This window comes from Podarcis pityusensis (assembly GCF_964106645.2).
Source record: "Podarcis pityusensis genome assembly, chromosome: 12".
NCBI lineage: Eukaryota > Metazoa > Chordata > Lepidosauria > Squamata > Lacertidae > Podarcis > Podarcis pityusensis.
The window spans coordinates 21393387-21420071 of NC_138037.1; the positions used below are offsets into that span (position 1 = coordinate 21393387).

The 26685-nt window shown below is 44.7% G+C and overlaps 1 protein-coding gene across 3 annotated transcripts in view; it reads right to left on the minus strand.

Annotated features, from left to right (window-relative positions):
• Positions 1-2011: 2011 nt before the first annotated feature.
• GAD2 (glutamate decarboxylase 2) overlaps positions 2012-26685 on the minus strand; it is a 39089-nt gene continuing 14415 nt past the window's right edge. For all 3 annotated transcript variants that reach the window (XM_080974449.1, XM_080974448.1, XM_080974450.1), the window contains 12 exons: positions 22613-22703; positions 21482-21594; positions 19515-19630; positions 18718-18797; positions 17924-17978; positions 15682-15798; positions 14230-14294; positions 12814-12892; positions 10392-10541; positions 7811-7918; positions 5871-5960; positions 2012-5094 (listed from right to left, as the gene is read on the minus strand). In XM_080974449.1, the coding sequence (XP_080830575.1) occupies positions 4921-5094; positions 5871-5960; positions 7811-7918; positions 10392-10541; positions 12814-12892; positions 14230-14294; positions 15682-15798; positions 17924-17978; positions 18718-18797; positions 19515-19630; positions 21482-21594; positions 22613-22703 (1238 nt within the window). In that variant the 3' untranslated portion in view covers positions 2012-4920. The remainder of the gene's footprint in view (positions 5095-5870; positions 5961-7810; positions 7919-10391; positions 10542-12813; positions 12893-14229; positions 14295-15681; positions 15799-17923; positions 17979-18717; positions 18798-19514; positions 19631-21481; positions 21595-22612; positions 22704-26685) is intronic.

A 26685-nucleotide genomic window follows, 5' to 3' on the forward strand; every position in this document is an offset into this window, starting at 1 on the left:
CAAACAGATGGTGAGCTTTGAAGATTGAATGCTGTGAGTCAGTGCTCAGCTAATGTTTCCATTTATATACTTCTGGATCCCCCTCCCTCTTTCCTCCTAGCCATTTCAAACCAGCTGTAACGATTCCTACCCATTTATCCTGAAGGCTGCTAATTAAGGCTGTGCACACACTTTGGATAATAGCATTGGAATTGGCTTAATTTGGGTGCAGAATCCAAGCCTTTGCATGTGCTTTAAAACAAAAACCCGACTCAGATATTTGAAAGCTCCAGCTGCTTTACCAACCATTTTTAATATTTGGATATTTACAGCTAGGAGATGGGAGAGGCATTCATGCAGCTCACATTTCCATATGGTTTTAGAACCACGGATTTTCTGCACCCAACCACATAAACCTGACCACAAGGCTAAGCAGTAGGAGATATGCTATGCATGCAGAAGACCCCCACGTTCAGTCCCCAGCATCTCCAGATAGGACTGAGCAAGACCCCTGCCTGAAACCCTGGAGAGTCACTGCCAAGCAGTGTAGACAGCACTGAGATAGATGGCCTTAGTGTAAGGCAACTTCCTACGTTCCTAGCCCTCATGGTGAACACTGAACAGGGATGCCGGCAGTGTGTCAGGGCTGGAGTCAGATGCAGGTCAGCACATAGAAGCAGAGTCAGTTGTCAGTGAAGTTCAAGGAAACAGCATACAACTCAGCAACACGTCCCAGTCGGTCTTGCCCCTATAGAGCAGTTTCCAGGACTTAAGGTCCCTGCCTTCCACCCATTCTAAGGCTCCTCCTCTCCAGGATATCTCCCAAGCCTCTCTGACCTCTGTTCCACTCTCCTCACGATCCTGCACGTTCTTGGAAACCAGGGGGGAGGGGAGCTTGTTGCAGCAGGAGAGGGGGACTCCCTGGATTCTTCAGCAGCCTCTTGATTCCCCTCCTCTGCTTCAGCCTCAGAGTCTGAACTGCTCCCTGTCACCGGTTATCCCTGCTCACTAAACCCTGTTGCCCCTTCAGAATCAGGTATCTCCTCCCAATCTTCTTCTTCTGGCTTCTCCTCAGTGTCCCACCACCAATCCCCAGGCTCTGAGCCTTCCTCCTCTGGTGTTTCTCTAGGGTATTCCCCTGGCTGGTACCTCCCACCACTCCTCTTTGTCCAGCCAATCCCTGACACAGTGGCAACCTTGCAGACAAGCATTAAAATGGGGAAGAAGTTTTCTATGGATCCATTACAATGAATGAGTTGAAGGCATATGGAACCTTACTGGAGATTGCTGTGGACCAAATGGGAGACTGGCTAGAAGAAGAAGAAGAGGAAGAAGAGTTTGGATTTGATATCCTGCTTTATCACTACCCTAAGGAGTCTCAAAGCGGCTAACAATCTCCTTTTCCCCTCCCTCCCCCACTCTGTGAGGTGAGTGAGGCGGAGACTTCAGAGAAGTGTGACTGGCCCAAGTTCACCCAGCAGCTGCATGTGGAGGAGCGGAGAAGCGATCCCAGTTCACAGGATTATGAGTCCACCGATAGTGGAAGAAAGAAAGGCAATAAGAGGAAGGAAGGAAGGAAGGAAGGAAGGAAGGAAGGAAGGAAGGAAGGAAGGAAAAGAAAGAAAGAAAGAAAGAAAGAGAGAGAGAGAGAGAGAGATTCCTTGTTAAAAGAAACATGTTGCCAAATGAGCTACAGGTTTTCATCTCCTTTACAAAAAACACATTTTCTTTTATTTGTGATCCCACATCCCTTATAAGATAATGAAACAGGTAAACCACTTTATGTATATATAGATAAGAGGGGAATCAAGAGCCTGTGACAGTGTCCCATTATTTCTGTGCTTATCACATTTAATAGAAAATGTGCTGAAGCAGCAACCTGACAGTGGGTGACAGCTGGAATAAAGCTCCCTAGTCCTCCTGACCTTTGGTGAGAGATGGCACAAAAGATGTTCCTGCTTCTTGCGATCTCCCAGGTCGGCAATGAAAAGGGAGGGAGGGGTGTGTGGAAACCCCGCAGAGACGTGTCAGCCACATTTTTACACTTTTTATTTGGGTTCTGAGTGACATCACAGATAAAATACTTTAATCAAATACAAGAAGAACAGGTTGCCATGTAGTTCTGCCCCCCGCCCCCCCTCCAGATGCAACAAACAGAGTTAACATGGAAAAGAAAATCCTGCTGGTGATTATCCACATGAAAACACCAGTTGAAGATCTCAGATCGGCACACACAAGTAATATCTACACGGACCGTAATTAGCTTTATTAAGCAAAGCAAAAAATCACATGCAAGATGTAACCCAGGCCTATAAATCCTCTTTGCCATTGCTCCCTGTACCTTCCCTGCCCCTGGGGCAACAGGAACATTTGGCTGATGTGTTGCAAACTAGCTATTATCCCAAGTTTGACTGCCATGCAACTGTCCATTTCATTCAGTGGAAGTCGCAGTAGCACCAACTAAATGGAGATTACACAGCAGCAGAGTTTGCTGGGTGGTCCTCAAATGCCCTGATTCATGGAGATCCTCTGGCTGCCCTCCCCCCAATCCTGTGGCTGCTCTCCTCCAATGAAGTGAATGGAAGGAAGAAGCCATTATGCACAGAGGCCTCTATAGTCTCTGCTGTTATCTGAGTAGGGATCTCATTGGCAGAGCTGTTCACTTTCCAACTCTTAAGCATTAAATGTCTAGAGTTAAACATTGTTTCACAGGAATCAGCTTAGGGTGGAAGAGATTGTGATCCGAAGCAGGTGAGCAATAGAGAAACTAGAACGGATGCAGTTCTTACAATATCAAGGTTCCATACCACTACCACACAATTAAGGACGGATCAGTTAATATATTGTACAAGCTTATACAGCGATACATGTTTGATTGGCAACACTGTACAGTTTTAAGTCTAAAGTGCACAGCCTCAGTCCGAGGTGACAAAAAAATAAAATAAAACCTTGCTATCAATATAATTTAAAAGGCAACACAAATTACAGACACAGCTTCATCTCCTTGCTCTTATATTTTGCAATGCTACAATGAGCCAGTACCAAAAAATTTAAGTATTTTCAATCAATTGTGACGACATCGCACTGGTTTACTTCAAGTATTTTGAGAGAGCGTAAAACAATATTGCTTTACAAACCCACGTGGCCACGTTGTTCCTAGTTAAAGCTAAAACCCAAAACTTGGCCAGTGTTATAAGTAGAGACAACTCCAAGATGTGAACTTCAGGTAGATGGAATTTCCCTCTTTCCCACCCCCACCCTGCCTGCTTGCAATATGGCCTAACTTGCAAGTGTAAAGTCTTGGTGGGCCTTCAATATGCCATAAAAATGGTCCTCATAATCAGAAGAGGGTTTTGCTAGGGAAGGCAGGAACAGTGCCTGAAACTGCAAAGAGGTAAAGCTAAAGTGCTTTATGTGTATTTGAAGGTATTTCCTTCATATCTTGCAATCCTCCATCTCTGCATAAGTGCAGGGAGTGGCTTGAAGGACCAACAACCCAGTCCAAGATCTTTTGTTGCCTGAGGCAAAGCAGCAGATGCCTCTCCAACCCCATGTTAGTGTCAAGGTGCATAGGACCTATGACTGGTCAAGTTATTTTGGTACCTGAGGCAGAAAAAAACCCAAATTCTCTCTTGCCTCCCTGGTTGGGGAAAAATGCAACCATAATAAATTAAATAACAAACCAAATTGCTGCCCTTTCATGGCACTGGAAACTAGCTGCTTCACTCTGCCTAATGGTAGGGCAAAAATTATATAAGGGCTTCTGCAGCTATGTCACCTCGCGTTGAATCTATGTATAGAGGTTGGATTGCACAAAGGAATTCTGGTTGGCTGCTTTGGTGAATTTTGGCCATATGATTCCAAGATTTACCCCACCCCATAGCTGTCAACCCAGCAATTTGTCTCCCTCACTGGCAAGCCCTATGGTTTGGTCTACTTATGTTAAGAAGTTTTAGGCTTCCTTTACCTGCAGCTCATTAAAATGCTGATGGCACAAGCAACTGATCTGAACTTTGACCTTTTTATTATTATTATTGAGAAGACTCCAAATACAACGCCATGTTAAGTCGTGGGTAGCACTTTCTATGATGATTGTGCGTCTGCTTAGATAGGCCACTTGAGAAACATCGTAAAGATTTTATAATTTCACTGTCATTGATCTTGTTTTGTTGTTGAAGAGCTGCAGTAATCTCTTGAGGTTTTCGTAGTACTAAACTCTGGAGATGTAAAGTGACAAGCAGAACAGAGACATTTCTATTGGATAATTTTATGTGGGCTTCTGTCTCAAAATAAGCATTCAATGCAATTTCTCTGAAGGAAAATAAAGGATCTTAATATCTACTATTATTATTTTTTGCCCCTGCAGTCTTCATAACCCATAGAAAATAAAAATCTATATTTTACAAAATAGGATCTTTTTTAATATATATAATATATATATATATTTCTTTTGTAAAATTATATGTAGTTAAATACATCTGAAATGTATGTAAATTAGAAATTCTGTTCTAATATACCAAGGAAAAAAAGGCAACATTTCTTTATTTGAAAGCATTTTTTGTTTTATGCTTTACAATGCCCCTCACTGTGTTCTGTGACTGTCTGGGGGCAAATTTGGCTACGTTTAATGCAAACTATCGCTTTTACTAACTGTACTAAAATTTGGAGGGTGGAATCATGAGCATTTCATTATTCTGGATTTGTTTGAATGCAGCCTTTTTATATTTTCTAATTGGGAAATATTCACAAACTCAACGGGGGGGGGAGGAATACTTTTAAAGAGGAGCAATGTTCTTAAGTGTTAAATTGTACTCTACTTTGACGGCACAATATAGAAATAGATTCACTTTGGAACAAACTACAAATACATTCACCACAGTTTGTGACAACTTAATTGTCTACCTAGAGAGACATTTCAGAAGGGTCTGGAAGACCACACAATTATAAATCTTGCCCAAGGCGCTCTATTTCCTCAATCAGGAAATCAATGTCTTGGTGAGCCGCTGCTGGATTGGAGATCACCATGCGGAAAAAGTTGACCTTGTCTCCCAGGGGCTGATAGCTGACCATTGTGGTCCCATACTCCATCATTCGGGCTTTAATAACTGGAGCCACCTTCACAGACACAGTATGAAAAACAAAATTAATATTCTACTGCCTCTTTTCTGAGCATATTCTTAGGGGCAAGCTAGACATGCGGTCCTCTCCCTATAGCATCCAGCAGAACTCACCTGTATCGCAACATTCTGTTGCTCTCCCTTCCCGTGCAACATCATTGGCTGACCTGTGTTCTGATGTCACAACATTCCGTTGATCTCCCCTCCCGCTCAACATTATTGGCTGACCTGTGTTCTGATATATGGCCACATTCTATGTCTCTCCCTTCATTGGCTACCACTTCTTGGGTTTACACCAGTGTAGCATTTGTCCTACTTGGCTCAGCAAGCAACCCAAGCTCCCATAAACTGTGCAGCCTTGTGTAATAACTGCGTCAGGGACCCTCTTCAGTTGCAAGGGATCTGAGTTCATGTTGGACATCTGGCCTCCAATGCCGTTTAGGGATTGTCCACACTGGAGTTTACCATGTGTTTGCAGCTGTTGGCGTTCCCATTTAATTTGTGCAGTCCACATGATATTACCCCCAAACAACAGCAATCTCAATGCTTTTTGCCTGTAAATTGAGTTTCCCTGATCCAGAGATACTGAATCAAGAAATTAGAAAGCAGGGACAAACACAGAAAAGAATGCTGACAGGTATGAATGGGAAAGACCGAAACTGCTGCTCATATGCAAAGGCATATATGTGCAGGTGTGGACTAGTCTGGTCTCATTTGAAAAGGGGGAAAGTGCACTCTGTAATAGAAATGGGCATATTGTCTTCTTCTTTTTACCTTTGAAAGACGGTTCATTCTTTCTTCATTATCCTCCATATTTCGTAAACTGGGAGGCACATACCAGAAGCAAACGTTTGTGTGCTGAGGCTAATGGAAAGAAAACAGCATCTTAGATTGCACGAGCAGCTCAATTGCCACAAGGTCCATGCGTTCCCCTTTCCCACACATAGCTCTTCCTATGACACTAGATCAAAAGCAAAAAACCAACAACCCCAAGCTTGAGTAGGGTGCTGTTTCTCAACCTTTTTTAACCTCAGCTCCTCCACTGATAAACTTAGGCTTCAGTCTCCAGTGTAAATTCCTAGGGAATAAGCCCCATTAAACCCAGTGAGAAGTGCTTCTCAGTAAACATGCATGGGGTCGTGCTATTTACTTACCTTCTGCACTCAGCAGTAGCAACAGGTTGGATTCAGAATATGCTAGTTAAACTTGTTTCCCATTGAAATGAATGGGTATTCACATAGCCATGACTAACTTTTTAATTTTGAAATGTTCCAAGTTTCAGGTTATGAAACTTGTAGATTTCAATGGGACCTAAGTGCAACTCAAGAATGTTGGATCCAACCTAATGTGTTCCAAGGAATATGGCAGGGATAATAGATACTGGGAGAAGGTGATGGGAGCATATGCTTTGAACACACAATGTCTGAGCGTCAGTCCCTGGCGTCTTCACTTAAAAAGATCTGGCAGCAAGGGTAGGAAAGATCTCTTCTTGGAGCCCTGGAGGGCCACTGCCAGTTAGAGGAGACTGAGATATATTAGGGTTTCAAGAGCAGACTTGATTTTCCTATGGATTCCTTTAATTCCCTAGGTGTCCATAGTTTGACATCAATTAGATCTACAGTCAAACCTCAGAACTTGAACGTAATCTGTTCCAGAAGACCGTTTGACTTCTGAAACGTTTGAGTTCCAAGGCACGGCTTCTGATTGGCTGAGAGCTAGGTTTTTGCATAGCCACGTTGGACATTCAAGTTCTGAGGAACATTCGAAAACCGGAACACCCACTTCCGGGTTTTTGGCACCCGGTAACTGAAACATTCGGCAACGGAGCTGTTCGAGTTCTGAGGTTTGACTGTATTACTTATGATGCCTGTACTCAGAAGGTCAGCAGTTCGAATCCATGCAACGGGGTGAGCTCCCATTGCTCTGTCCCGGCTCCTGCCAACCTAGCACTTCGAAAGCACACCAGTGCAAGTAGATAAAAAGGTACCGCTGTGGCGGGAAGGTAAACGGCATTTCTGTGTGTTCTGGTTTCTGTCACGGTGTCCTGTTGCACCAGAAGCAGTTTAGTCATGCTGGCCACATGACCCGGAAATCTGTCTGTGGACACACACTGGATCCCTTGGCCTCAAAGCAAGATGAGCATTGCAACCCCAGTCACCTTTGACTGGACTTAACGGTTCAGGGGTCCTTTACCTTTTTATGTAATAGGGAATACACATATGTATTCACTGGGTTAGATTTACAACCTAAGAGCATAAAACGAGCTAGCTGGATTAGGCCAATGGCACAGTGCCAACCAGATGCCTGTGCGAAGCCTGCACTCTTGTCTTCCTGCTAGGCACGGAGGCTGATTGATGTTCTGGCCAATTCAGTTGCTCTCTGGGCTCCTTACACTGATCTTGCAACTGATTCATAAATCAGCATGGTAATCATTCTGCTTACGTCGATTCCTTCTAGCACACTGGGCGGGAAGATTACTTGACAAACAGTCCCTTGGTAACAGTCTGATCTCTATGATTAGCAAGTACAGGACAGACTTTTTAATTAATAAAATCCCCAATCTATAAAACAGTATAGTAATAGATGTTCTGGAGCAGTGCAATCCCAGTGCACTTTTACTTGGAAGTCTGCCTTTCTGTGATTGGAGATGCTTACTCTTAAGTAAGTGTGGAGGGATTTGCTTTTCAAAGCTATGTTAAAATAAACACACACACCTTTCCCTCAATCACCAGCTCAAAGCCTTCTCTGTTCTTTATTTTGTTGTACAGGTATTCTGCAAGTTCCAGGCATTTGTCAATGTGTGCTTCAAATCCTACAGTGCCCTTTGGAACAAAGGAAGAAAGAGACAGGAACGGAGGGTTAGGTTTGTTAATTGTATATATCGCTTGGCTACAAGAACCCCTGAAGAAATTTACAATCAGAAGAGAACAAAATATTATTATTTTTTCTGATTTTGGAGGATGCACTAAAAAAAAAAAGCATCTCAGCAGGCACTGTTTTAAGATGAAACTAACACTTGCCTTGTTCAAATCCTTATGCAGCAGATCAGCATATGACCTGAAGGGTGCTGCTTCTCTAATATACAGCAATCTATTAGCAGGAGATGCTGGAGGTCTCTGAATTGTATGGGAATCAGAAATAGGCTACCTAATTGAAGATAAAAAATGGGAGGGTATCTGACCACTTCCCACCTTGAAACTCTCTCTGCTCACTTACAGGAGGCCTCGCTCAAGGTCCTCCTTAAAAAGTAGCAAAAGCAGCATGCTGCATATTGTATTTATTATTGCTCAAGCTCCTGGAAAGTTCTGGGCAAAGTTTTCCTATTGAATCCAGTAGGGCTTCCTTCTGAGTAGGCATAGTTAGAATGCATCCTTTTGTGTTCTTACTTATGTACAGAGATCACAGGACATAAACCCTTAATTTCACAATTCGAGAAATACTGTATTTTTCGCTCTATAGGACACACCCGACCATAGGACGCACCTTGTTTTAGAGGGGGAGAACAAGAAAAAAAAATCTCCCCCTCTCTGTGCAGCACCCCTTCAGCGAAGCGGCAGGAGAAACAGAGCCCCTTCCATTTCTGCTCCCGCTTAGCTGAAGGGACGCTGCGCCTTAGCTGAAGGGGCACCTACCCTTCAGCGAAAGGAACGCGAAGCCTCCGGAGCGCGGTGGGAGCACTCCCTCTGCGCTTTGGAGGCTTCGCGTTGCTATCACTGAAGCCAAGGAGCCTGCATTCGCTCCATAAGACGCACACACATTTCCCCTTACTTTTTGGAGGGGAAAAAGTGTGTCTTATAGGGCGAAAAATACGGTATATGAATGTAGTCAGGGTGAAACTTGATTTAAACCATCCTCTTCTTTTCCTGAGTGGATAAAATCAATGAGTTAAATCACCTTGATTTCATTCAGTCTGTTGGGTCTACATAACTTGTGACCCACCAATTATGTGTTGTGGTGCTGCTAGGTCCTGGATCATTCCCTTCATTTCCTCTTTTTGCATCCACATACAGAGAAACCAGGAGCTTTATGGAGCAGCTGTAAGGCCTCTATAACTGGGACATGGTGTGCATTTCCTTGTTGGATCAAAAATGATGCACACCTAACTTAAAGCAGTGGCAACCTGGTTAAGGTTAGCTATAAGATGATGCCAACAATGGGTGGCAAAAACATCTACAGCTGCATGAAATGTGTGTTTCCTGCAGGCCATTGTAGTAAATGAATTTGTTCATCTTAAAGGAAATCTTGAGGGAGGAATCTGAAACCACTCAGCAGGAAGCATTATATTTGGCAATATTTCCAAACTGCAAAATAAGCTGGTCCTCGGAGAGTCTTTACAAATATGCCCCTAGAAAACAACAGATTTATAATTGGTTTCCTCACATCAATATTACGCCCGTTCCTAATTGCTGCATAAAATGGAAGCAGGTGTTCTAGTCACAGTTTTGCCATGTCTAGTTTTAAGAATTCATACAACAAAATCCTCTTGTCGTTCTCAAAAGCTTTTAGCCTGATTACGCTAAAACAGAATTGTTAGGTTGCCAAATTGGCTGGAGTTGAGGTGCAGCAACTGCTCCATGATGTCACAGGCTCGAAGCTTGAAAGCAGCACTCAATTCCTCATGGCTGAAAGGTGAATTGGCAATTATTATTCATTTGTTCACTCCCAGGTTTGTGCTTTTTATTTATTTCACGCACAGAAAGCTCGTGTTAGGGAGAGCAGTGGCTTACCCAGAGACAGCTCTTGTAGGAATGCTCAGCCGCAGTTGCCTAGCAACCTAGCAACCAACATTTACTTATTTAGCAAAATTCTTAATTGCTTTGCATTCAAAAGAATAGTAAAGCGGTGTACAAAACGGAACTCAAATGCAATACAATGCATTTATAATGAAATAAAAACCCCCTATTAAGATAACATTATGCTGTTCAACCAATAATGCTCACAATTACACACTCATATATATATACACCTCAGTACAAAATCCCAACCAGTCACTTTATATAGTAAAGGCCCCATTCATACCATGCATTTAAAGCAGAATCAGGCCACTTTAAATAGTCATGGCTTCCCCCAAAGAATCCTGGGAACTGTAGTTTGCTAAGGGTGCTGAGAGTTGTAAAGAAGCGACTAAGTTTAATAATATTGCTAATAATAATAATAAATGATGGTGATAGTATTATGGTGAGTCACTCTTTCCAGGGAACTCTGGGAATTGTACCTCTCTGAGAGAAATAAGACACCTACTTTCCCCTCTCTTTTTCTGACTCCCTTGCTCCCTCTTCCACTGTAAATACTCACCTTTGCCCTCCACATCAGCCATAGCTTGAAGACATCAACATGGCGCCCACATTGCAAGGCTTTGTCTCCAGTGTCGTATGACAGGTCGTAGTGCTTATCTTGTTGAAAGAGGTAGGAAGCGTGCATTTGGTTACAGCTTTGCATCAGGCCCTTTAAAGAAGCAGACACACTCTGAAGGGCAAGTGGAATAACATGGAAGTTTTACTGATTCAAGAAAGCGCTTGCAAACAATCCCCCATCCTTGGCTGTGCTGTGAGGAACAGTTGATGTGTGTTTGTAAAGGCCTTATAACTTTGACCTTGTAAGAAGAAGAAGAAGAGTTTGGATTTGATATCCCGCTTTATCACTACCCGAAGGAGTCTCAAAGCCGCTAACATTCTGCTTTCCCTTCTTCCCCCACAACAAACACTCTGTGGGGTGAGTGGGGCTGAGAGACTTCAGAGAAGTGTGACTGGCCCAAGGTCACCCAGCAGCTGCATGTGGAGGAGCGGGGAATCGAACCCGGTTCCCCAGATTACGAGACTACCGCTCTTAACCACTACGCCACACTGGCTCCCTAAGGTTTCCTAAGGAAGGATACAGGCTCCAGTGCTGGCAGAAGGGGGCCATCAGTTGTATCTTTAGACTATATTATGAAGTCAAGAGCATTATTTTCGTCCATGCTTATGGGACACCTTTGGGAGAAGAAAAGGCTAAGAAGCAAACTCTACACAAATCGGGAGTGGAGTCCCTAAGTCTTGTACGCCTCCTTCTGGAAATTCCTGCAGCCAAGCTGGTGCCAAATGCATTGTTCTGCTTTCCTTGTGACCACATCAGTGAGGCCGAGAGGGCAGCCCAGGCTCCATACACATAGCCCAGACTTGCTTGCAACATCATCACATAAATATATTCTTGCCATCATAGCTATTACCCTCGTCCCCAACTCTATAAACAATTCAGCTGAATATGTGCTATTTTCTGCTTCACCTCCTACCATGCAGCCGCCAGCCTGGAGGTAGCCAATGGGGCACCCTCCAGAAACTGTTGTGTTCCAGCTCCTATCATCCCATGCCAGCACAGCCAGCGGTCAGGCATAATGGGAGTTGTAGTCCACAACATTTGGAGGACACCATGATGGCTATTCCTGCCCTGGCTGCTGTGAAGATGGAAGCACCTAGTAACCAACTGTGTGTCGTTGAGCTCTTAAATCCACAGTAAGGAAAGCTAGGAACCTTTTGGAAACCCCATTTGCTTCTCATATTCACTCGTCTGCTAAAGTAGCATAGTGCCCCCAGTGCAGCATCCCTCATAATATTCCATAGTAAAGGTAAAGGGACCCCTGACCATTAGATCCAGTCGTGACCGGCTCAGGGGTTGCAGCGCTCATCTCACTTTACTGGCCGAGGGAGCCAGCATACAGCTTCTGGGTCATGTGGCCGGCATGACTAAGCTGCTTCTGGCGAACCAGAGCAGCACACGGAAACACCGTTTACCTTCCCGCTGGAGTGGTACCTATTTATCTACTTGCACTTTGAGGTGCTTTCGGACTGCTAGGTTGGCAGGAGCAGGGACTGAGCAACAGGAGCTCACCCCGTTGCGGGGATTTGAACTGCCGACCTTCTGATTGGCAAGTCCTAGGCTCTGTGGTTTAACCCAAAGCGCCACCCGCATCCCTCATAATATTCCATACTAGTTGGGGAAGGAAAGATAGGGCGAAGGAGCCTTACGCTGCTGGGGAAGGAACAGGAGGAGGAGCTTTGGAGAGCAGGAGAAGGTGGAGAACATCAGTCCTCACAGCTGTCTCATTGGGGCAAGAACTATTGAGAAGGGTTGCTGTGACCAAGCTGTTTTGTTTCTCTGAATAAAGAGTTAACTTCACTGCCATTGGGTGCTTTTCGTTTTACTGTACTGCTGACCTAAGCCTGACTCCACCTCCTGATATCCCGATTTCTAGGCAACAACCACTGCACCCATTTTTTAATTTTATTTTGTGATTTCAGGTTGACTACAGATTTATTGGGGGCGCGGGTGGCGCTGTGGGTAAAACCTCAGTGCCTAGGACTTGCCGATCGTATGGTCGGCGGTTCGAATCCCCGCGGCGGGGTGAGCTCCCGTCTTTTGGTCCCAGCTCCTGCCCACCTAGCAGTTTGAAAGCACCCCTAAGTGCAAGTAGATAAATAGGTACCGCTTTATAGCGGGAAGGTAACGGCGTTTCCGTGCGCTGCGCTGGTGCTGGCTCGCCAGAGCAGCTTCGTCACGCTGGCGATGTGACCCGGAAGTGTCTTTGGACAGCGCTGGCTCACGGCCTCTTAAGTGAGATGAGCGTACAACCCTAGAGTCGGACACGACTGGCCCGTACAGGCAGGGGTACCTTTACCTTTACCTTACAGATTTATTATTATTCCTTTTCAGGCGAAAGATGTCAATATGGATGTAAACATACCTCTTCTCGAACGAGCAGAGCGGAGCACTGCAGCGGGACCCCCATCATTTTGTGTGGGTTCCATGTCACAGAATTGGCCCTGGAACAGCAACCAAACTTTAACATGAGGTGCGGCAATGGCAGATTGCATTCATAGAAGCGTAAAATGCAAACAGCAAAACCAAAATAAAAAGGCGGCTCTTGTATGGCCAGAACAGTAAGGCTGAAAATAAGCCAAGCAGCTAAAAAAGAAAGTCATTATTTCATGCCATAATCAGGCTTTTTACAAACATCCAATAACAGTTAATATAAATGTATTGGCACAGATAATGTTCCTTAGAAATGACAGAGATTTTTCAGCTTGGAACTTTTCCAGTGAATGTCTTTTTACAAGTCCATAGTTGTTTAAACTATGGTTAATGAGAGAGTGGTACCCTGAATAGGTATCCTGGCTTGTTTTCACTAACTAAACAGACCACAGTTCCCTGTGTCTCGATGTCATGGAGAACTTTGACTGGTGGCCCAGCTGCATCCTTGTCTGGGCAGGAATAGCCTAACATCTGTTGTCTATGATCTGGTAACCTTTAGGTTCAATTACTGCAACACATTATACACAGGGCTGTCTCTGAAGATGGTTGGGAAACATCAGCAGAATTCAGCGGCCAGGTTGCTCACCGGAGCCACAGAGTTTGAGCATATTACACCAATCTTGGCCCAACTGCACTAGCTGCCAATTAGTTTCCAGGCCCAATTTAAACTGCTGGTTTTGACCTATAAAGCCTTAAATGGCTCAGGACCGCAATACCTTAAGGATCGCCTCTCCCCATATGAACAGACCTAGATCCTGCAGTCATCATTTGAGGCCCTTCTTTGTGTGCCTCCTCCTCAAAAGGTCTGGAGGGTAGCAACATGAGAATGGGCCTTTTCGGTTGTGGCTCCTTATTTGTGAAGTGTTCTCCTCAGGGATGCTTGCTTGGTGCCTTCTTTACATATCTTTAGAAACAAGGTGAAAATGTTTCTTTTTAACTAGGCCTTTGGCTAAATATTTTAAATGTGTTTGTGGGAGGAAGGTTATTAATTTGTTATTGTGTATTTATTATGTATTTGAGTTCTCATTTTGTATTTTTTATGTTGTGAACTGCCCTGTGATCTCTGGATGAAGGGCGGTATACAAATTTAATCAACAACAACAACAACAAAGTAAAAGGAACAGCAGCAAGCTCTTATGCTTTGCAAAGATTTGGTCAACTATTTCAATAATGATTGGAACTTGAAAAATAGTTTCTGCTGCTACATTTGACAAGAGGATATTGACTGGTTTTAAATTTGCAGGAATTCTGGTGGCAGTCAAGACAGCATATGAGTAGTGTCTAATAATATTTCCATCAGTCACTGCAGCACATAAATGATATTTAATGACATGTCCGCAATCCCTACCTTTCAACACCATTTAATTTCCATTTATGTTTCCTTGACATCAGCAGCCCACCACCCCACGCTCCCTGGAAAAGAAAAGAAAAGAGCATTAATTGTATTCAGTCGTACGGATTTCAAGGCTCTAATATCCAAACCCACAAGTCACTTCTGAATGTTCTCCTTGTGTGATCAGGGAAGCAGCCAAAAAAATATTGTTGAGGAAATTTCAAAACAGGGGAAGTGTATGAAACATGTTCCCCAAGTGCACATTTGAAATTTACAACCACATGTTGCAATGACGCTGTTGGTTTAAGTGGCTGTAGAAAAGAAAGAAATACCTTAAGCCCTTCAATTCAAGTGACTGTCCCCTTGCATTTTGTCAATTCTGTGCAGACAAAAGCCGTGCTGTAACAGGAGAGGGGAACCTGTGGCCCTTCAGATGCTGTTAGACTTTGCCAGCCCTAGTCAACAGGACCAATGGTCAGGGAGGAGCGTGGATGTTTGTGCAGTGGGCGGAAGAGGAGGAAGTCCCGATAAATCATAAGCTGTTTTCCCAGCTTTATTTATTTTTAAAAAGCAAGGGAGCAATCCAACACCCAAGATCTTCTGGGTTGAGTGGAGTTTGAAACAGGTAAATCTCTGTCTGAGTCTGGGCTTAGCTGGGGCAAACCCAGTTCAAATCCCACATTCCAGCTCAGTTAGAGGTACACCGGTGTAAGTCCTTCAGCCCAGCTCTGTTGCAGCTGGTTTAGCTGAGGCCAGGATCAGCGATGGAGCATGTTTTCACTGTGTCCGGGGCATGCATGCCTGTTGCAGCCTCTTCACAGTGCCTTGCCAGCACCCCCCAGAAAAAATGGGACCATCGCCCCAGCAGACCCCCCCCCATGTTACACCCCTGGCGAAGACAAGTCCCCCAACAAGGGAGTGATGGGGGCACAGTGGGGCAGGGGCACACTCACACCTGTTCCAAACCCTTTCCAAATTGGTCACATGACCTAGCAACCTAGCAGAAGTTACACAGCCACCTAGATTGAACCAGCTCTGACTGTTGAAGGCAGTATGCTTCAAATACCAGTTTTTGGGTAGGGAAAGTGTTGTTGTACACAGATTCGGCTTGCGGGTTTGGCCACTGTGAGAGCAGGATGTTGACCTAGATGGGCCTTTGGCCAGATCTAGTAACCTTTTCTAATGTTCTTAAATAAACAGTCACATTCCTATAGGATGGGCCTACTACCTGCTACTAACCACAAGAGCTCGAGGTAATATAGCTTTGAATATCAAAAACTAGGGACAAAGAAAATGAGATGGCCCACACCTTCCTGCTCTCCCTGACAGCTTCCAGAATCTGGGGTTCTCAACATCCTTCAGAGACTGTGCTAGGACATGCATTTCCACTTTAAACAGCATGGTTTTTGGCTCTGCCAGCTTACTGTTTTGTAGCTCAGCCCTTTTAGACTGTAATTCTGTACTCACATCAACATGCATCCAGATCTTGTACTTTTTGCAGATATCTGCAATAGCTATAAGTGGATCAAATGCCCCATAGACTGTAGTTCCTGCTGTGGCGCTCACGAGGAAAGGAACAAATCCCTGCAGGAAGAAAACAACAACAAAAACAACAGGAAAATGTTCCAGTGGAGAAAATTTCCTTTAGACATAGAGACTATTTTCTGAAATTGAGCGTCTTTCAGTCGCAACAGCTCTGTAGGGAAGTGGCGTGGAATGGAGGCTTAATACTGTGATAAGTTTTGGGGGAAGGCAAGGATCCCCGAAACTCCTGGCTGCCAAATCCTCCTCGTTATTCCTAGATTTAGTGAAAGTTAGAATTAATCAAGGTTTGATTAAACTGTGCCATACACTGCTGGATGCACTTAATGCTAACAAGCCAAGCCAGCCGGAGAGTGTGGGTCAGTGGAGGAACAAAGCTGATAATGGCCGAGTCATTAACTTACCAGGAAAGCCTTCAAGAGGGGGGAAGCTATGCCAGACCAGGAGGGGTAGGGGCTCTCCTTCAGTGTGTGTTAGTGGACATAGACCAAAGGGATTAAAGGGTGTAGGGTTTTGGTTTGGAGGAGATAAGCCAGGGTCTGTTAACTGTGAGAAGGATGAAGAAGGCGGGGGGCGGGGCAGAGCAGGAACATCCTATGGGCTGTTTGTGATAGGCTGTAACAAAGAGACAGAGAGCATGGCTGATTTTCTGTCTTTGAGACCCAAGACTGCTGCACCTATGGGAGACGCAAGAGACCCTCTTGGGGCGTAATGCTATCCACACCTCCATCATAGGCTCAGGTGGTATATATGTGTGTAAATAAACCATATATCCTAAAGACACCACAGTCTCTGCTGTGCCTCATTCCCAAAAGGAAACACAAACCCTAGATAAGCACCCGAGATCCTTGGAATCACATGCACCGCTCAGCAGAGATTGGGGTGGCATGAAACAATATCATTAAGGCGAGGCATACCAGTAATCACAGACTCAACATCTAAGAAACATGCCTGATTTATGCTGCCAAGCAAAGCTTAGATGTTATAAGAGACTGCCACTTGCACATCTTGGCTTCCTCTTCCTACACGGACTGGCAATAGCTCTCTAGAGTTTCAGGCAGGACTATTTCCCCAGTCCTATCTAGAGATGCTGGAAGGGACTGAAACTGACACCGTTTATTTATTTTATTTTATTGGTACACTGCCCTATAATACCCTTAGCAAATGGGCTTATTCATACTGACCTTTCCTCCGCTCTTTCAAGGAACGGTCTTTAAAGCTATGTGTCTGACAGCACATTCTCATTCTTCTTCTTTTGCTCCAGAGCGCTCCCTGTGAAAACTTGCTCTTTAAATCTCAATCAGTGCAAAGCGCAATCTGCTTAAATCCCAACTGAGTGCTAAAGAGCGGGTTTTTGTAGGGAAAACTCTGGGACAAAAAGCTCTACCAAAACCCCCCCCAAAATGCTCAGACATGCAGCTTTTAAGCCCAGATCTATGCCTGGCGAGAGTGGAGCAAAAGTTAAGTGCGGATAAGCCCAATATTGCGACCCATCAACATCCTTTTACTGTAATTTGCTTATGTCATTGATACTTCTGCCTGCAGGTGGCAGCAAACTGCTAAGGCGACAAAATGTGTCCAGATGTTCGGCTTTTGTATAAGGCTTTTCCTGGCAGGGAGTAAAAATGAGCATCTGGAAAGGCTAGGTTTACTTTGCAATTCTGAACTCTGTTGAACGAGTGATTTACACTCTTCTGGCCTCAGCTGGGCGGTGTAAGAAACAGTTTGTTGAAAACCAGACAGTTCAAATTTTTTTAAATCATTGAGAATGAATGTGGGACTTTCTAGATGCAAAAATGCATGCTCTCTGACAATGGGCTGCACCTCCTACAATCACAGGGTCTAGACTAGAGGATAGAGAGAGCTCAAAAGAGTTGGGGTGACCCAACATTCTTGCACATGCACACTCAGTGAATCACTTTGTGATGCCCACGTTATTTCGGAATAGTCTATTTTTCGGACAGGTTTCTTTCAGTGCATTGGTCCAACTCATCATTAACTCACATTTCAAGGGGGGGGAGGAATCTTTGTGTGCAGATTTATAAGGCAACTCAACTTTTAGAACAATGATTGAAATTCCATAGGCAATTCCCTTGCCTCACTCCCCAAAACGGTATGCTTTCCTATACACCTACAGATTACTGACTGTAGGTGGAAATCTACTTGCCTTTTGCTTTGCCTCAACAATTCTCCTTTCAAGATCAGATGGGATCATTTTGCCTCTGCAATAGAAAAGGGGGGGGGGGAATAATCAAAATACCATGGCTTTGCTGTTAGCTCTTTCTGTCCGCTACTCAGGTTAGTTAACTTAGATAAGATAGTGATTTATGAAAAGTTCTACGCAACATTTATAAACCTAACTAGCCACTTGGAAAGCGATTCATTCCACTCTCCATCACCTGCCTCCCTTAACTAAATTTGAGTCAGTTGAAGAGGTTTGCAAACAGGTCCTGTTTCTTAGTACGGTACTATTAATAATAATGTATACTTTTGTTTTGTTTTTTTGCAAATCTGAATGTTTATGTGAATCTCAACTTATCCATAGTGAAGTGGGTGGAAAACACCAAATGACTGAATGCAGAGTTATGGTTTTTTAGTACATTTGATGTACTCAAGGGCCCTTGCTCCTGAACTCACAGTTCACTAACTTATGTCCATATGGTGCTTGACAGACCTTCTGCAATCCAAAAATGTATTGTGCAGGTCACAAAATATATAACTCTGCTGGTACAGCCCTGGGGTACAGCCCTGGTACAGCTTGGCTCAACAAACCTGCTATAAACCACTTTTTGAACTCTCTGAAAAATGCCCAGCATGTATGTGGCAGAGCTTCCTTAGCCCAACACAGGGCAAGGCTATATTATATGAACAGGCCATTTGATTTTTTTAAAAAAAATATCATTCTTTCTGCTGCTTTCAAAGAATGGCTATTCCTGCTGTCATTCATAAGGCTGTGCTTACCTGTCATCACACCTGATCAAAATCACACTGTCAGTACCAATTCCTAAGGCTGCTGCTCCTTTCTTCACAGAAAAATGACTCTGAAAAAGCACATGGGTTATTTTTGCAATGTTTACAGCAGCTTCGCTTCTTCAGCTGTAAAAGAATCATGAAGTAGCACCTAGGGGAACAATCCAGCAAGCCCTTATTCCTGTGCAAATGAGGCTCTGTTTGCAAGCCCTGGTGAAATGAATGGGAAGTTCTGCGTGGAGACCTTAAACATCTATAGCTTGACTCTTCAGTGATTAGGTGTTTAGTCAACCACCGAATGCAATTTAATAAGGGCTGACAGAACGTATGTGGAAGAGCTTTGAACTCTGAAGTGCTGATGTTGCTAAATGCTCTCAGATGGCTGTCTTTTTCTTGGACACCACAGGAGTTACATTAGTCTAGTCTTCCCCAACTTGGTGTCTTTCAGATGTTTTGGAGTACAGCAACAGTCCCAGCCAGTGTGGTCAGCATGGATAGCGCCATGTTGGGGGAGGCTGGATGAGATGGACATAAATGGAAGCTACAAGAGGTCACCACGAGATTCGACAGCTTCATAAAAACACACCTTCCCAACATAACCGACACAGCACATTTCGGAAGGAGGGGAGTCATAGCTCAAGACTCATTTGTATGCAAAAAATAAACAGAGGACTCTCATGTTAACAGTAGGAAAGTGGCTATGTCTTTCCCCAAAGGGCGTCTGAAGGAGCCTGGTTTAATCAGCAAAGAAGTGAAGCTAGCAAAAGGTTGAAAGAGAAAACACCTACATGCTCCGATGTGAAGGCAACCAGTCTTGGAATAGCTGCCATTCCTTTCTCTTTAACTTCCGGGAACATCTTGAAACGTGCAATCAACATAGCATACATGTTAGATATGGCACCACCTGGAGTCCACAGTAATACATCGTTACTTCCTCTATTCATAACGGCACAAAAGCTTTAAGCACAAACTGTACTGGTCATGCAACTTTTTCAAAACAAGAGACATTTCTCATATAGAGGGCCTGGCTTGATCTTAGGTAAGGGAACTCCATTTCCCACCCGCCACGGAGAAAACCCACTGAGCCTTGAGTTTGCCTACAGCAGATTGGACCTTGGGCTGCATTTTAGAACAGGGATGGGGAACCTCAGGCCCAGGAGTGAAAAGTAGCCCTCCAGACCACTCTGCCTGGCCCTTGGGACTCCCCCCAGGCCATGTGTTCCTGAACTGAGATTATAGGTAAAAAGGTAAAGGTAAAGGATCCCTGGATGGTTCAGTCTAGTCAAAGGCGACTATGGGGTTGTAGCGCTCATCTCACTTTCAGGCTGATGAAGCCAGCGTTTGTCCACAGACAGCTTTCCAGGTCACGTGGCCAGCATGACTAAACCGCTTCTGATGCAATGGAACACTGTGATGAAACCAGAGCGCATGGAAACGCCATTTACCTTCCAGGTGCAGCGGTATCTATTTATCTACTTGCACTGGCATGCTTTTGAACTGCTAGGTTGGCAGGAGCTGGGACAGAGCAATGGGAGCTCACTCTGTCGTGGGGATTCGAACCGCCGACCTTCTGACTGGAAAGCCCAAGAGGCTCAGTGGTTTAGACCACAGCGCCACCCACGTTTACTATGCCTATTGCTTCCCTAGACAGAGAATGGAGAGATGTGGTGTGTGCATGGAAACCTTTCATTATTGCATGGCTGGAATGTAGCCTACCATACTAAGGTAAGAGTTGCATCTGTGGGTTCTTTTCCTTGCCCAACACTGCCATGCTACCCTCAGGAAGTTGCCCACAAGGAAACATGGCCCTTGGACTTAGAAAGATTCCCCACCCTTGTTTTAGATACTTTCAAGTGCCTGTGGCTGCATATTTATTTTGGAAATACCCTGCTTGCCCAATGGCTCTACATACACTGGGTTTGATTCCAGCCTAGTTAGCTGTACTTCTCCCATTGGAATGAATGGGGGGAAACTGTCCCATTGGGAAACTGACTTTCTCTGGTGAGGGACCAGATATTCCTTCCATGTCTGGACACCCCTTTCTTCTGGTCAAATGTCAAGTCCCGTATGGCAGATAACCAACATGATTCCTTTGAGATGTTGTTGGAGTACAAGTCCCATCATCCTTGACCATCAGCCTCGCTGGTTGGCGCTTATGGGAGTTGGAGTCCAACAATATCTATATGCACACTGGCTGTCCCAACCTGCAGGGTTCACATAGTGTAGGATTTCCCCCAGCAGACTAGTTGGAGAAGGCTGCCCCAAACTATTTTGAGAGGCTGCTTTTGCCTGAGAAGCAAAATAACCAAACACAAATTTACAGGGCAACTTGGATTTAAGGACAGGAGAGAGAGTACATATTCCTTGTTATTTGTGTTTCTATTCCTATTTACTAAAGGGCTCAAGAGAGCACCACTACCTCATTAGTAAATATTAAATAAAATAGCTGTAATTCCTTTCTTTCATTTCAGAACACTTCAAAAATATTTAATGTAACAGAAGAACCGGGCAAATGTCTCTTCTGATTAATTTCCCCACTTTGGCTGTTTACAAAGCAGAAGGAAGTATTCAGCAGGGACAGATATTAATGTCTTTAATAATCATGTCTCTGGACTGCCATAAATATGCATTTTTTATGTACCCAAGAAAGGATACTCAGGATTATGAGTGAACGAGCGCCCTTCTGAATCTTGCAGACTACAAAGTACATCATACATTACAGACATAAATAGGTGTTTAAAAAAAGATCACTCACCAGGTGAAAATATCCCATCACCAGCACCTCCTGGCCAACCAATGATTTCTCTCATTTTCCTTAAGGTGACATATTCCAAAAGCACAAACACTGGAGCAATTTCATAGGTGAACCTGAAACACAGCAGTGCCCATATTTTATTGACCTGGTTAAGATATAAACAGAACACCCTACCCCCACATGATTTAACTACAGTTGTACCTCAGCCTAAGAACAATCCTGTTAACAAACAATTCGGGCAATGCACTCCGCAAAACCGGAAGTAGGTGTTCCAGCTAGCGAACTTTGCCCTGGAAGACAAATAGAAGCCGACTGGTGGAAGGGCACCAGTGGCAGGAAGCCTCATTGGGGAAAGCACGCCTCAGTTTAAGAACGTTTTTAGTGTAAGAATGGACTTCTGGAATGAATTAAGTTCGTAAACCGAGGTACCACTGTATAACATAGCCTCCTTTAGTGGAATGGGATGTTTTAGTCCCGCCTTTTAAAAACATGAATGTGTTTTAGATTTTTCTCTGCTTTGCTTTGTGCTGGTTTTTAATGCATGTGCTATTTATGTATTTGTTGCAAGTCGCTTAAAAAGAAGTGATGAACAACAACAGGCATTACAAGACTGATACAAGTGTGAGATGTAAACAGAGGGCAGATTAAGGAACTGAAATCTACAAGTTACAGTTCACACAATCCCAGAGGAAACAAAAAGATTTACCTCTATCTAGTGAGGCTTAGTGATGTAGGAAATAAAGGTTTTGACTTGGCCCAGGGAAAACCATGTTCTAATCCTCACTCAGCAATGAAGCTCATGCAGCAACCTTGAGACAGACACTATCTCTTAGTCTAACCTACCTTACAAGAATGTTGTAAGGTTTAAAGGGGCAGGGAAGAGAAACAGGCTGTATGCTCATTGGCGGAGAAGCAGAATAATAATACATTTATTCACATAAAACACAAAATAATTCTCTGTTGCATTTCTTGAAAGTTGCTAAGTTTTGAAACTGTAATTTTTTTCAATGGGAAACAACATGACTGCAGTGATTGTAATAGCCAGACTAAATTTTTCAAAAGATATCTGGACTCAATACTAAGCTTAGACAGACCCCATAATTAAAAGCACCAGCAAATTCACATACTTACATATTAGTGTTGGCCGTAGAAGTTAGCCAGTCTGCAGCCAATCCGACCATATCCAGTCCAGTTGAAAGCTGATTGAAATATCTGGGATGTCCTGCATAGCATTGAAAAAGTGGATGGCATTTTTTTGTTTCCAGCGAATCATGTTTTCTTAATCACTTTATTGAAACGTTAACTGTATATTTCACTGCACTGGAAAAGCGATCAAAGCATGAGACACGAATGCCACATTGCTGAACTTCTTGTCTACCTACATTTGCACCATATACCTGCCACGCATTGACCCATGTAATCCATCTAGCCTTCAATGTGCCACAAGCAGAAAGGAGACATTTAAAGGGCGAACGACCTGAGAGAACTGACTGGTTTTGCCTGATGTCAAATTCTTAGACTTAAGCAGTGACTCAACCCCTGTAGTCATATAACTCTATCCAAAGAAAACCTGAGTACCAGACCTGATGTGAAGAGACCCTAATTGTTCCTGGACCAGGACCAAACAGATGAGACTCCTGTTGGCTGTAAGCAACCCTGCAGGCCTCCAGCCAGCAGAGGGCAGGGTTGAGACTAACAGATAGGGGAAAACACACTTTGTGGCTTCCTCTCAATCTCCCAAGCTCCACCCTTTCCTGTCCTTGTGTGCGCTCTCTGTCTCTCTCTCTCTCTCTCTCTCTCTCTCTCTCTCTCTCTCTCTCTCTCTGCTGTAGAATGCAGCCCTGAGAAACTCAAGTCTGCCGTGTAGGCTTTGGATCTGTAGACATCTTTGTAATAATAAAAAAGTGTTTGCCAATAAGACCTCTTTGTGTTTTATTTACTCTTTTAAGTAATGCTAGTTTGTGTGAATGAGACAGAATGGGTGGTGGTGGGACTGAACAGCTCCAGCTTCCAAGCTTTTAAAATCTGCTGTATATGAACCATTAAAAAAAACCAAAAAAACCCCACCAAGAACTCAGTGACACACTGATCATCTAAACTGCCAAGCACGAACTCTCTGAGAAGTGCCACACCATCTGTCCCAAGTCTTCACCTCCCGCCCCCAACAACCCTTGCTAAAGACACACCTAAGGAACCATCAGCGTGACCTGTCTTACTCAATGTGGCGCATCCCAGTCAGGATGCTTCCTGCCCTTTAAAATTCACAGTCCTTGGAGAGGAGGCAGAACTTGGCACAAACAGCAAGCAAGACACAGGGCGCTTCCAGACAACCTGTTCATTGAGTATTCCGCTAGATTTGTTTTTAGGGAGATTAGATGATGTTGGCTACAGTGGTACCTTGGTTTGCATACGTCTTGGTTTGCACACGTTTTGGATTACAAACATGTCAAACCCAGAAGTGCGTGTCCCGGTTTGCAACCTTTTTTTGGATTACAACCCATTTTGGGGGGGATTATGAACAAATTTTTTTGGGAGGCCCCATTGGCGAAAGCAGACCTCAGGAACGGATCGTGGTTGTAAACCAAGGTACCACTATACTTAATAAGCATTAATTCTTATTTTTTTTGCAGGGAAGTTAAACAACATTATATCAAGACAAGTGGTATCCCACACTTTCCAGGGGACCTGTTGTGCAAGACCTACCAACTATAACTGTGTGACCTGAATTTGTTGATATGTGATCGCCTATAGTCTGTGATTGCCTATTGCCAGGGCAACCTGGGAGCTGTCCATTGTACCTGTATTGCCTCCTTGCTTGCCAGCACGTGGAAGAACGAGCTCCATCGGCCGTGACCCTGTGAGGTGTCGTGGCCAAGGGAGCTTGTTTCTGGGCTGGTGGGTTCCTTCACCCTATGAGCTCATGTGACGCCCCTGGGGCCCCCTCCTCTCCCTTCTGGTAAAAGATGCCTTCAAACAGAGGACTGCCCTCTGTAAAACAGGATATGTAGTCAGCCTACTTTCCTTGTATTCCCCAGCATGCAAGTATTCCTCCCAAAATGCAAGGGGTAGTTCATGCATGTGCAGGCGTGCATACACACACAGCATTGGAAGGCCCTGCTCCATCCTATTTCCCTGTCACTATTTGAAAAATCATATGTAAGGAGGCAGCCAGAAAATGGCTGACCAGGTAGTGCTGGAAGAACGATATGCTAGTACAGAACTTGCGCTTGACAAATATCCCCTGACCACCTGTGGAGTACAACTGTATTATTTCCTGCACCATGCTGTTCCGTTGCACAAAGTGGATCTCCCTTGGGCCTCAACATTAACGGGGAACATTAATTGGCCAATTAGGCTGGTCTTTTGTCAAAGTCACCTTGGAATGTTCTTTAAGACACATGCAAACACAAGAGGCTAAAACTGGTTTGCTCAAGCGCAGAGAGAGAGTGTGAAAAGAGAACTGAAAATGAGTAATCCAGGTCTTGGTAGGTAAGTGGCAGGTGGCGCAGAAGTAAACAGGCTGTGATGACCTGGGATTTGGACTCGGATGCTGAACCTGAGGAATCCCAGCCTGCACAGGATTCCCCGCCTCCAGAACCAGCTGAACTGGTGCTGGGGCATGAGCCTGAAGGGTCCTCACCTGTGCTCGATCCTCAGGTGCAGGCACCAGCTGAGTCTTCTCTGGCTCCTGAGGTGATAGAGGACCCATTGCCTGCAGGTGCTCCACTCTCAGCCCCATCATAGGAAGCTGAGGTTGCCTCTGGGTCCGGTAACCCTCCAGCCTCTCCTGAGCTGCAGAGGCTCAGGGCAGAGAGGCGGAGGGAACTAAGTTCCCGCAGGAGGAGTGCTCGCCTCCATGCCAGGAGAGGCAAGTCACCTGTGGACCGAGGCTGCCCTATGCCTCGGGGCAGATAAAAGCCAGCCAGCCCCAGCCCCAAGTTGCGGGAGCAACATTGTTGGTAGCCAGTTCCTGACTGAACCCTGTCCTGCTTTCCTGCCAGAGTGCCTGACCTCACCCGACTCCCTGCCCTAAACCCAGCTAAAGCTTTGACGGACTGCCTCCATACTGCACCTTCGACCTCGGACTGGACTCGGACCTCACCTCACGGTTAACCCACGGGACCAGCACACAGGCATTACATTGAAGCTGTAATGCCTGTGCTGTTATGAATAGGCAGGTTGCCGCAAAGACCTTATGCCCCAATCCAGAGGAAGCTAGTGACCTAGTGGCAACCCCATGCATGCCTATTGTATCCAATTATTGTATCCAATCATATCCAATTAATATCTATGAGACTTAAGCTAGACTAATCTTCTCTGCCTACGAGAAGAAACGCCATGGTGCATCTGCAGCAGCACAACTGGACACCTTCATTTGCCCCAGCTGCAACAAAACTTGTCTCTCCCATATCAGTCTCTACAGCCACAGCAGGCGCTGCCTGCAACCTTCCAACAGCTTGACCTCACCCACAAAGGCACACTCCTCAAATGTCTTCCAAGACAGACAGATGCCAACCAAGTCTGTAGTGCTTTCTCTTCCACTACAAAGAGCCCCTTTCAAGGCTGACCTTCGTATCCTATTACTCAGGAAAGTGTGGATATTTGCAAAGCTATTCTCAGGGGTGGTATCCTTGGGACTGGTAGGAAGGGAACCTGCACGGTAGGTGGAGCCAGAGCCAGTGATGGGCGGAGCCAACTCTTTCCAGTTTTGTCCCCATCCACTTCCCTGCTAAGTTCTTCAAGGGGAAACACTGAGATGGAGGAACAGGAAGTTGACAGGCAGGGCCAGCCTCTGGACTGCATGTAAGTAGGACGATGGGCAGGTGGGAGCTGGCTGAGGTTAGTAGGACAGTGGCCCATTAGCCCCAGTGCACCAGCCTCCATTGACTACTGCAGAGATCTGACATAAGCCAAGGTGAATGGTTTGGAGATGTCTCTAGATACTCTCAGCACACAGTGTAAAAAAATGTGCATACTGCCAGGAGCAAACCAGGGAGCGCAACTGGGCTATGATCCTGCTCTACAAAATACTTATCCTGTTCTACGAAATACTTATCAAAATGTTTAATCTGGACCTGAGCACAAAAATGGATTTCTGGAACCAGTTTTCTATCTAACACCAGCTCAAGAAAAGCTTGAAATGATAAGCTGAGGTTTGCATTTCCTTCTCCTCTTTAAAGTCAACTTCACGGTACCTTGTAGCA